We start from the raw sequence: 12,844 nt of genomic DNA on the forward strand, positions 1-12,844 counted from the left end.
ACCCCCACATGAATTTATCATGGAACTGATGAAATTTACATTGAATAGAAATGTATTTATGTTTGAAAATACCTATTACCAACAGGAATATGGGTCTGCTATGGGATCCCCATCCGCATGCGCCTATGCGTGTTTATTTATGGGTACGTTCGAGGAGGACTTAATTTACAACAATGCGTTGTATGGACCATATATCAAATACTTTGTTCGATTTATCGATGTTTTCATGGTCTGGTCAGGAAACGAAATAGAGCTGTCATCCTTTTTGTCATATTTGAACTCTTGTGTAGAATCCATCACTTTTAGTTTGGAAAAGAGCCGAGAATCCATTCATTTCCTAGATATAAAACTTACTAAAATTAATAACCTAATTGCCACAACTATCTACAGAAAACCAACGGATAAAAACAATCTCCTACAGTTTTCTAGTCACCACCCGGTGCCCACCCCTCCTACCCACCCCTCCTACCCAACCCCCCCCCCCCCCCCCCACTCCTACCCAACCCCCCCCCCCCCCCCACCCACCCATCCACCTCCAATGTACAGTCCCCCCCCACCCCCACCTACCCAATCCAATGTACAGTTTCTACGTCTAATGTATATACTCTTTTCTTTCTGGACTCTTTTTGTATCACAAACAGTACTGTAATTGCAAATCTGGTATGTCATAAATGTATAGATGTAGCAGTACTGTCTATCGGTATGTCATGTATGTCACATATGTTACGATGAATTGAAAATGGGGGACCCTGATGTAAACAAGACGAAAGTCTTTCTCTGGTCTGCATCCCCTTAACAATTGTATGTATTGAGCTGTACTGTACTGTACCCATTCTGCAATCTGTTAAAAGTTTTCAATCAATCAATTCAATTAAAGAAAAGCCTGCCTGTAAGTCAACTATACAGACTCAAAAGTAACTGTAGCTCTCAAGGGGAGTTCCACTCCGAAAAGTGAAAATATGTTGGGACGATTTGATGAAAAGGGCTACCCAAAGCAGTGTCTTAACTCTGCCATGACCACTGTAAACCAAATCGAACGAAAAGAACTATTCCGAAAGAAAGAAAAAAACAAAACACCAGTTGTAGCGTGATCGAATCTGCGTTGTGTCTGGTGTGAGGTGGACGTAGACTCAGACAACGGTACTCAGTTGATGGTGTTTATTTCCTGTTAACAAACCAACACAGCACGTACACAAAACATGGCGGCGTTAGCGACCGTCATCAAAGTGCAGTCCACCTCTGCTCTCGTACTCAGCCATACTCAAAGAGAGCGCGCGCGCGCACATTTAAAACAGCACGCTGTCTACAGTTACAATCATTAAATACATGTAGCTCAGTGCAAGTCAGCTTCAGCAAAAACATGTGAAACAATATGAAATGAAAGGCAGGGTGTAAGCATTAAATAAACCAAAATACAAAAACAACGGTTCATACCTGTTAACAAACCAACACAGCACGTACACAAAACATGGCGGCGTTAGCGACCGTCATCAAAGTGCAGTCCACCTGGTATTGCCAAACAGAATACTGAGTTAGTACACGAACGTACTGTGGCTGTTGTACACAGGGCGAATTAATGTCATTACACAACAGGGTATTTCAGTACCAAAACCAAACATAAATCAGTTTTACAAGTTATACAAAGCAATTAAATCCAATATTAGGTAAACGAAAGCGCATACCTCTGCTCTCGTACTCAGCCATACTCAAAGAGAGCGAGCACTTCCGTCAGCGTGTCTCTCGTCGGCAAACCGGCTAAACCATTGTGTACATTAGTTGAACGTATTTACAATACAACAATTATTCAATGGAAAGATATCCTATCTTCTCTAAACCCATTATAAAAGACCCAAAAGGGATTTCGTTTGGAGAATTGGTAACTCAATGTGAGGAAATTAATATAACCTAGTAACCAAGGCACCCCTCCAAAACTCTAGAGTGGGCTCGGTCCACTTTGTTCCTTCAAAGTAAGAGTGTTTCCATTTTGACCTACTTATTTAAGATAAAAGATACCAGTTTCTGTCCATGATTCTAGCATAACAACTTCACTCTGCTACATACTCCCCTACTGACTTATGCCAGATCATGGACAGTGTTCCCTTCAATCAACTCAACAGCGTAAGTATAAGCCAAAGAAACAGAAAAAAAAAAAATCACAATGAATCAACGCGTCACATGTAACCCGGTGTATTCCCTTAATTCCAAACCTAGAAAATAGGTTGACCAGCTCAAAAGCTATCCGATAAAGGATCAGGAAAAATAAAGGGTAGCGAACCCCTCATCTAACCACAGGCAAAAAAACATGCCATGTACATATTTATACCATGGAATACACCAAAATTACCAAATCATGTCTAGTGCAATAGACAACCGTAACTACCAGTATGACTCAAAGAAAACCAAACAGCAAAATCAATGAAAGAAAAGAAAAAAAATATTTTTAGTAATAAAAAGAATTACCCAAAAGAAAACAAAAAAAATTTTGTCATCTTTTAGGATGACAGCAGAGCCCTGACTTGTACAGCCATCGTCTGAATGAGCCTGTTAACTGGCCTGATTAGTCTCCCCCGCCTAGTGTAAACCCCTTGAGGTACCTCAACTACACTCGGTGTGACATCGACAATGGCCGATTCAGGTTCACTCACTGGTACAAATAAGGATGCACTACAAGGGGCCTCCTCCGAAGCAATCATGTCTCCAGTAAATGATTCCACAGTTGTCGTGTCTGACGACTGATCACTATCCTGATAAACAATTACCGAGTATGACTCCTCTGATTCAACATCTGCATCTGGTCCCTCCATCCAAAAGTGGCGTGGTTTCTTCAGTTTACACTCCTGCTCCTCACCATTATGTGACTCAAGTGTAATTCTATGATGTTGATCACTACTCATGCTCCCCACCTGCTCCTCTGCTGGCTCTGATACACCCATCCCTGTCGTGGTATCTACTACCCCCTCCACACTGGACTCAGGAAGATGAGCAACCCACCGGGCAGTTCTCAGCTCACCCTGATCAGAATCATCTGTCATTTCCTCACTCGGAACAGTGCCAGGAATAGACACCTCAATCTCTGGCTCGTCCCATGACGGCAGAGGCAGGAAATTGACGGGTATAATCAAGTTCCTATGAACAGTCTTAATCCTCCCTGTGACAGGATGACGGATACTGTATATATTCAGCCCACTGTTTTTACACACCACAGTATAGACGGCACTCTCCCAGCGGTCAGCTAGCTTTTTCTTGCCTCGCTCCCCCTTATTTGCCAGTAAGACCCGATCCCCCTTCTCTACCGCATGTCCCTTTAACTGTCTGTTATACACCTCAGCTTGCCTGGTCTGTTGCTTCTCAGCATGCTCTTGAGCAAGTGCCATTGCTTCCCTTAGATCCTTTCCCAGTGACTGGACATACTTATCCACATCCACCGTATCTCCATCCAAAAGGACACTCTGAAACATGACATCGACAGGTAATCTTGGAGTGCGACCAAACATCAAAAAGAAGGGTGGGACCCCCGTGGTCTCATGCACTGTGCAATTATAAGCAAACGTCAAAGTGTTCAACATCTGAGGCCATTTCACCTTGGAACGAGGTGGCAAAGCACAGATCATACTACCTAAAGTGCGGTTTAGACGTTCTACTTGTCCATTTCCCATAGGATGGTATGGCGTGGTATGGGATTTTTCAACCCCTGCCATCTGAAGCATTTCTGCTATGAGTGCACTCTCAAAATTAGCTCCTCTGTCGCTATGAATGCAGGCTGCAAAACCATAAACAGAAAAAAAGTTATTCCAGAGCACTCTGGCCACCGTCTTTGCAGTTTGATTGGGACACGGATAAGCACACGCTAGTTTGGTAAAATGGTCAGTTATAACAAGCACATCAATGGACTTATTATTGGCATCCTCAGCCGACCAAAAGTCAATACACACCAACTCCAGTGGTGCGGTGGTGACTATAGATACCAGCGGAGCCCTCGCCTCCGGCTCAGGGGCTTTGCTCAGTACACATCTCTTACAATGACTCACATATTCTTTGACATCCTTTTCCATGGAGTCCCAATAGAAACGTTGTCTAGTGAGCCACAATGTGCGCTGCTGGCCCTGGTGCCCAGCCTCATCATGTACCCCTTTCAGCACCTGTCCTCTCAGAGCGCTCGGTACAACATATTGAAAGACCTTCTTCTTACTCACAACGTGTTTTGAAACACGGTACAACACTCCCAATTTTGTTGTGAGTTTTCCCCACTGTCTCAATGTGCGGTTTGTTTCTTTCGACTCATGAACTCTCTCTCTTCGAGATGGGCGGCGGCCTCTATCTACAAAGAATTTGACTCTACCAGTGACAGGGTCCTGGCACTGTTTGTCGTACAATTCCTCATGAGTGAGGACAGGCAATGGGCTCTGTCCCATGGACACCAACCTTTCTAGCTGCTGCACATGAGAGACTGCTCTCATAGCTGCGCCATCCTCCCAACAGCGATGTGTGTGGAGTACAGCTGATACCTCTTCACGAGATATGCTCCCACTGTCAATACCCACCTCACCACTGGCCTTAAGGGAACTCTGAGTGGACAATCCTAGGCCCTTCCTCCTCACCTCTGGTTCCTCACAAGTAAGACGGAACATGTTCTGCACGTCATCCACCTCCAAACCTCTAGCCTCCCTCAACAAGACATCATACGAGGTCCTTGTCAGCCTGTGCATCACCCTAGGCTTCGCAAACGGCTCCCTGCTCAGTGCATCAGCTACTGTATTTTTAGGCCCAGGAATGTACTGAATGTCAAAATCAAAAGGTGCCAGCTTAGCCACCCATCTCTGCTCGCATGCATCGAGTTTTGGCTTTGTGAGGATGTACTTAAGTGGATTATTATCTGTCCACACTGTAAATTTATGTCCTCGCAGCCAATGGCTAAACTTGTCGTGTATAGCCCATTTCATGGCGAGAAACTCAAGCCTATGAGCGGGATATTTAGACTGAGCATGATTCAAAGATTTACTAGCAAAAGCTATGGGCCTGGCTGTGCTACACCCTTCCTGCACTTGTGAAAGCACAGCTCCCAGTCCGCTAGTGGATGCATCTACAGACAACAAAAATGGCTGAGAAAAGTCAGGGTGAGCCAACAGAGTTTGTCCCACCAATGCGGCTTTTAACGCCTCAAAGGCCTCCCTACACTCCACAGTCCAGTCTGCTGCACTAAGCCTACGAAGGGGGGCAGCTCTCTTGCTTTTTACTTTGCCTCTCCGTGGCTTCTTCACACCCGTGGTCAACTGAAACAGTGGTCTTGCAACTACAGAGCAGTTCTCAATGTAATGCTGATAATACACCATCATTCCTAAAAATGACCGGATCTTATTGGCAGACGGGGTGACCCCATCCGACTCCATAATATCGCTCTCCGTCACACCCACTATCGCCTGCACCTTATCGGGGTCTGTGGCTATCCCTTCCCGAGAAACAATGTGTCCCAAAAACTTCAGTGACTTTCTCAGAAACTGACACTTAGATGGAGACAACTTCAGGTTGTGTTCTCGTAAATGCTGAAATACCATCTCCAGCCTCTGCAAGCTCTCTTCTTCCGACTTGCCAAAGACCAGAAGATCATCTAAGTAACAGAGAAGACTCAGCGAGTTCTGATCACCAAAGATTGTGAGCATCATTCTCATGAACGTAGCTGGACTGTTACACAGCCCCTGGGGCATACGGTTATATTCATGTAAACCGAGAGGAGAGGAAAACGCAGTGTATTTCTTATCATCCTCATGCAGTGGGACATTGTAATACCCGGATGTCAAATCCATGGAACTGAAAAAGGCATTGCCTCCCAGCGCTGCAAGTACATCTGCTTGATGAGGTAATGGATGTGCATCTTTCACGGTACGAGCGTTTAACCACCTGAAATCTGTGCACAGTCTCAATTCCCCATTCTTCTTCCAACAAAGGACAAGGGGGGATGCATACTCGCTACTCGACTTCCTAATTATCTCCCTGTCCTCCATCTCATTCAGAGTCTCTCTCAACTTTTGGTAATGGGCGGGGGAGAGCCTCCGGTAAGGTAACCGGAAGGGCCGATCGTCAGTCAGTCGGATACGGTGACAGAAGCCACCAGCCTCACCACAATCCAACCGGTGTCTAGAAAACACATCCTCATAGTTCTCAATCAGATCAGTCAGTCTATCTTTCCAGACTGGTGAGACCTGACAGTCATCAACTGACAGGTTCTGGAGCCCTAGACTAGCCAGTCTATCGTTCCCCCTAGCTACATTGTTGCTATCACAACTCCTAGCTGTCAGACTGCCGTGAGAGCTGCACTACTCACTCTACCGGCATTCTGGTGGACTGACGTGTCCGTATCATTGTCAAAATCTTCTAATGCAATGCATGGATATACGTCAGCCACTTTTGCATTTCTTCTCAAGGTGATAGCCTTGTTAGTCGGATTTATAATCTTGACAGGAAGCCACCCATCCCCCCAGAGAGGTGTAACTACCCTGCCAACTAGTATGTTACGGTGCACACAACGAGAGGCGCTGGGCTCAACGATAACAGTACTTCCCATAGACAGTTTTGTCTTGGGTGGGAGACGACCCCACACTACATGCTCACTCATCGGTTCAAGTGTTACGGCCTGTTTCAACTTGACTGTTCCCACTGGGCTAGTTTGTTTCCCACCACACCCCACAAGAACAACATTGGTAGTCGATATTAGATCACCCGTCACTACTCCTGCCTCCCTCAGCCGAGGAACCACATCAGCGCGCAGAGAAGTAGCCATGGATCCACTATCTAACATCCCCTGTAACTCAACCTTGTCTCCTGTCAATACGGTGGTGAAAAATAAACTGTCACTTTGGGATGTTCTGGTCACATTCTGCATAATTACTGTCTTGTCTTTGGGTGCTGCTTCACAAACAGACGTATATACAGACTGGATATCATCATTGCAATTGGAGGAAAAACCATAGGGGCCCACATTGTCCTCCTTTGAACGAGGGCCGGCTAGTTTTCCTGGGGAGGACCAGCCTGTCTCTGACCCGGGGGCTGTCTAGGAGTGGTCTGCCCACAATAGATACCAATATGCCCTGGACTCAGACACTTGAAACACAGCCTGTGCGTCCTGCAATGTGTCCTAGTATCGTGCTCCGAACTGCCACAAACCTGACATTCTTGAGAAGGTCTGGGGAACTGCCTATGGGGGCCATTTTGTACGTAAGGACCATTTTGTACAGACTGAGTGTTGTTGCCGAACGCAATTTCTAACACTCTCAGAACCCTATCCATTGTGTTATTCTCAGATACAGGCGTCAGCTGCTCTAGCTCTGTACTACTGACAGCCACAGGTGACGCGCTCTGTTCGTGATTAACAACCACCCTCTCCTGTGATGACTCAATGGCGACCACTTGTTGTGTCAACCGACCTCGACTCGCTCTATGTTCTCTCAAATATTCATCCAAATGTCCCTGCACCTCACCTGCTGTCCACTCACGAGATGGGTTACTCTTGAACACTAAGGACAACTCCTTATCGGGGCAGTTACGGATGAACATGAGAACTAGATGCTTGCTCAGGCTAGTCTGAGATTCCCCCGTACTAAGAAGACACTGCTCTGTGGCTTCTGCTGCTTTGTTAAGCCTAATCCAATAGTCAAGAGGATTCTCGCTTGCATATGCTTTGACTGCATAAAAGTCAGCTAATGGAAGTTCTGAATGAATAATATCACCAAAATGTTGTCTCAAAATGCTAAAAATAACACCCACCTCACTGACAGTTGAGTTGCTACGCAGCCATACTTTGGTAACGTCCCGGGCCCTCCCCATTAGCTTGTTCATAACCTCCTCAACTTGTTCAGTTCCAGTACAGTTATTTTTCTTTCTGAGATACGTCCTCATGAGTTCCTCCCACTCAAAAACAGAACACTTATCTGTGCTGTCCCCTCTAAAATAGGGTGGGGCATTTGCATCTGAACGTAACACGAGATTCATTTTGGATGCATCAATCACAGTATTCCCACATTGGTCAGGTTGGAACGTCTGTTGGGGATTTTGAGAAGCTAATACAGGTGAAATCCCCGTGATTGTGTTCTGCATTAACGTCATTCTAATAGCTTCCCCTATTTCTGACCCAATGGATCTTATCAAATTGGCCATTTGACTGGGGGATGTTTCAACACTAGTGTTGTTAATTTCACTAGGTGAGGGAACAACCGGGGTGAAAAGTAACGATTGGGCATTCCCCTCTAAGTGACCCTCTACACGCCTCCTTTCAGGACTAGAGGAACCTGAACCACCTGGACTCCCCGGAGTAGACTGCATAACCGGTGTGTAATCGAGAACCCCCCTCCCTCTCCCCACAGTCACGTTCCCTGTAGGAGTGTTTCCTACATTCAAAGTCATTTTCAATATCAAATGGTACTTTCACCGTTTTACTCTTCAGTGTGTCTTAGGTAACACACTCGAAATCAATAAACTTGATTAGAGACTATCTTTTTCAAAGGATTCAGTGCTCTCCAGCCTCCTCAGGAACAGACCTCAGGAACAGGCGGCGAATGCAGCGTCCCCGTGACCAGGTCGCGCCAGCAGCATCCACGCGTCTAGGCCGCACATGAAGCCTCCACGTCTCTCCAGCTACACCGGTGGTCGGCCTCTGCTGACCAGTTGATCCGGCTTGTCTCGGCACCAGTTGTAGCGTGATCGAATCTGCGTTGTGTCTGGTGTGAGGTGGACGTAGACTCAGACAACGGTACTCAGTTGATGGTGTTTATTTCCTGTTAACAAACCAACACAGCACGTACACAAAACATGGCGGCGTTAGCGACCGTCATCAAAGTGCAGTCCACCTCTGCTCTCGTACTCAGCCATACTCAAAGAGAGCGCGCGCGCGCACATTTAAAACAGCGCGCCGTCTACAGTTACAATCATTAAATACATGTAGCTCAGTGCAAGTCAGCTTCAGCAAAAACATGTGAAACAATATGAAATGAAAGGCAGGGTGTAAGCATTAAATAAACCAAAATACAAAAACAACGGTTCATACCTGTTAACAAACCAACACAGCACGTACACAAAACATGGCGGCGTTAGCGACCGTCATCAAAGTGCAGTCCACCTGGTATTGCCAAACAGAATACTGAGTTAGTACACGAACGTACTGTGGCTGTTGTACACAGGGCGAATTAATGTCATTACACAACAGGGTATTTCAGTACCAAAACCAAACATAAATCAGTTTTACAAGTTATACAAAGCAATTAAATCCAATATTAGGTAAACGAAAGCGCATACCTCTGCTCTCGTACTCAGCCATACTCAAAGAGAGCGAGCACTTCCGCCAGCGTGTCTCTCGTCGGCAAACCGGCTAAACCATTGTGTACATTAGTTGAACGTATTTACAATACAACAATTATTCAATGGAAAGATATCCTATCTTCTCTAAACCCATTATAAAAGACCCAAAAGGGATTTCGTTTGGAGAATTGGTAACTCAATGTGAGGAAATTAATATAACCTAGTAACCAAGGCACCCCTCCAAAACTCTAGAGTGGGCTCGGTCCACTTTGTTCCTTCAAAGTAAGAGTGTTTCCATTTTGACCTACTTATTTAAGATAAAAGATACCAGTTTCTGTCCATGATTCTAGCATAACAACTTCACTCTGCTACACAGGCACCATTAATTATGTCCTTACTTATGATCCATTTAGTTACGTTATCTCAAGTCCACAGTCATGAAACACTGGCACATTCTATCATCGGATAGAACGTTAAATGATCGCTTCCAACACACTCCACGCTTTACACATAAAAGGGCTACAAACCTGAAGCACCGCCTTGTTAGAGCGGACTCGTATTCAAAGCCAGAACCTTTTATTCATTGGGGCTTCCCATGTAGATCATGCACATCTTGCAGCCACATGATCAAAACAAACACATTTCACGACTCCCACACCGGGAAGAATTACAAGATCAGATCGCTAATAACATGCAATTCCACACACGTTATTTATCTATTATTCTGCCCATGTAAAAAATACTATATTGGACAGACATCCCGCAAATTAAAAATCAGATTGAACGAACACAGAACACAGAAGCAATATAAAGCGGACTGACATTAATTCCCCTGTGGCATGACATTTTAACGAAATGGATCATAAAATGAATGACCTCAAGTGCATAGGTCTAGAGATGGTTTTTCTTAATAGAAGGGGTGGCAACCATGAACAACTGCTTTTGCAACGGGAATGTGTATGGATTCATCGGCTCAAATCTATGTATCCAGTTGGGATGAATGAAGAGTTCAATTTGACTCCATTCCTTTAGCTATCATAACTTGGGTGTGAACAGCCAGGCTACTGCTCATTCAGTAAGGTTCTCTGTCATCAAGGCAAGTTTTTTCTTAGAGCCAATTTACCTTAGATACACTTCCTCCATCTTCGGTTTCTTACCTTACCAGGCAGCGAAGTTAACCTCGTTCCCAGCTACAGCGAAGTGCATTTTATTCAGTTGAGCGGTCTGCCCCCGCCACACACTTCCATCCAATCACGAAGCACGCTGCGTAAAACGTCATTTTCTGTTGTCCAATCGGAAGAATATATATTTGCAAAAGGCGGGATTAACTGCAAGAGAAGAACAGAGTATTGATTGATTGAAAACTTTATTAACAGATTGCAGAATGGGTACAGTACAGTACAGCTCAATACATACAATTGTTAAGGGGATGCAGACCAGAGAAAGACTTTCGTCTTGTTTACATCAGGGTCCCCCATTTTCAATTCATCGTAACATATGACATACATGACATACAGATAGACAGAACTGCTACATCTATACATTTATGACATATCAGATTTGCAATTACAGTACTGTTTGTGATACAAAAAGAGTCCAGAAAAAAAAAGTATATACATTTGAAGTAGAAACTGTACATTGGATTGGGTAGGGGGGGGACTGTACATTGGAGGTGGTTGGGTGGGTGGGTGGGGGGGGGGGGGGTTGGGTAGGAGTGGGGGGGGGGGGGTTTTGGGTAGGAGGGGTGGGTGGGCGACACTGTACAACTGTACAAACAAAACTGTACATTGGATTATTGACAAGACCATACTTGGTAATTTACTGTACATTGGAGGGGGTTGTGTTCGGACATTTACAGGGGCCAGTTTCGAGTTGCAGTCTCCCTTAGGTGTTTTTTGAGTGTTTTTGAAAGTGGGTAGTGATTCACATTCCTTTACAGCTTTGGGTAGGGCGTCCAACTTGGTGTGGCATAATTGCGAAACGTGGTTAGTCCCTTGTTTGAGCCGAATCTGGGTTTAACATGATTTGTGGAGCTCCCTCTGGTGTTGTGATCGTGGTATTCACTGACCTTTGGGAAGTATTTTGACATGTACATGGGTACCTTGGTCGTGTAGTGTATCTTGTAGACCAGGCCCATTGCAAGTTGCTGTACTCTGTCGTCTACTCTAAGCCATCCTAGGTTGTCAAAGTGGGCAGGGGTGAGGTGGGTTCTAGGAGTAAGGTCAAGCAGTAGTCTGACCAGTTTGTTTTGAGATGTTTGTAATTTTGTTTTTAGCGCCTTTGAGGTGCTTTGGTACCATGAGGTGCAAGCATAGTCGTAGTACCCTTGAATGAGTGCTCCTGCTAGAGTCTTCAGGGTATTCTTGTTTACCAGTGAGGAGATCCGGTACAAGAATCGAGTTCGTTGGTTGACTTTTTTTATTACATTGGATGCCATTTTGTCACAGGAAAGATTTGCCTCTAGGATGGAACCCAGGTAGGTAATATCTTCTTTCCTTGTGACAATATTGTCACCCACTGTAACTGAGAAGCCGTCGGTCTTGCTGAGTTTGTTATTTGAACCGAAGAGAATGGACTCTGTTTTGCCCATGTGTAATGATAGTTTGTTATCAGCGAGCCATATGCAGATTTTGCCTAGTTCTGAGCTGAGGGTTTTTTCAACCTGTAACTTGTTCTTGTCAGAGACCAGCAGGGCTGAGTCGTCCGCAAACAGGAACAAGTTGCAGTCACAAGCTGACGACATGTCATTTGCATAAATTAGGAACAGTAGCGGACCTAGTATGCTTCCTTGTGGAACACCACAGCTTACTGTGAGGGGGGGATAGGGTACCGTTTACCTCCACCATCTGCTCTCTCCCCTCCAGGTAGGATTGCATCCAGCTCACTGATAGACTATCAAAACCAATTGCTTTTAGCTTGTCAATCAGAATGGTGTGATTGACAGTGTCGAAGGCCTTTTGTAGGTCCAGCATGACCATGCCGCAGTATTTGCCCGCGTCCACCTCTTGTTTGATGTGGTCGTTTAAATAGAGAAGGCATGTGTCAGTGGAGTGGGATGTTCTGAAGCCAGATTGGAATTCGTAGATTAGACTTTTTTCCGCAAGGTATTTTTCGACCTGTTCGTATACAATTTTTTCCATGACTTTCGAGATGGAGGTAAGGATAGAAACAGGGCGGTAGTTGCCTGGGTCTAATTTACTGCCTTTTTTGTGCAGAGGGGTCACTCTCGCAATTTTGAAGTCCTTGGGGACGTGTCCCTGTTTTATGGAGAGGTTTATTATGTGTGTGATGACTGGGGTGATGGCGGCTGCTGAGTCTCTGAGGAATTTGGTTTCAAGTTTCAAGTTTCAAGTTTCTTTAATAGTTGTCATACAGAAGTACAGAATACTTTTGTACAAAATGCTTCTTACTGTTGCGCTCCAGAGACTGTGCATGACAAGATAAGTATGAAATAAAAACATAGTAAAAATTAGAAGTAAAAAAAGAGGTCACAGTGTTCAGTTTAGACATATGTACAATGTTCGTAGATGTAGTTACCATACAATATACAATACTGTGC

The 12,844-nt window shown here is 44.9% G+C and overlaps 1 protein-coding gene across 1 annotated transcript in view; it reads right to left on the minus strand.

Moving 5' to 3' along the window:
* LOC311238869 (DNA excision repair protein ERCC-6-like) overlaps positions 1-7,202 on the minus strand; it is a gene marked incomplete at both ends in the record, with an annotated part of 31,672 nt that extends 24,470 nt beyond the window's left edge. Inside the window, 1 exon segment of the mRNA XM_084327069.1 lies at positions 7,159-7,202. Coding sequence (XP_084183195.1) covers positions 7,159-7,202 — 44 coding nt within the window.
* Positions 7,203-12,844: the final 5,642 nt, after the last annotated feature.

This window comes from Notolepis coatsorum, assembly GCF_963971535.1.
Source record: "Notolepis coatsorum genome assembly, chromosome: 13".
Lineage (NCBI taxonomy): Eukaryota > Metazoa > Chordata > Actinopteri > Aulopiformes > Paralepididae > Notolepis > Notolepis coatsorum.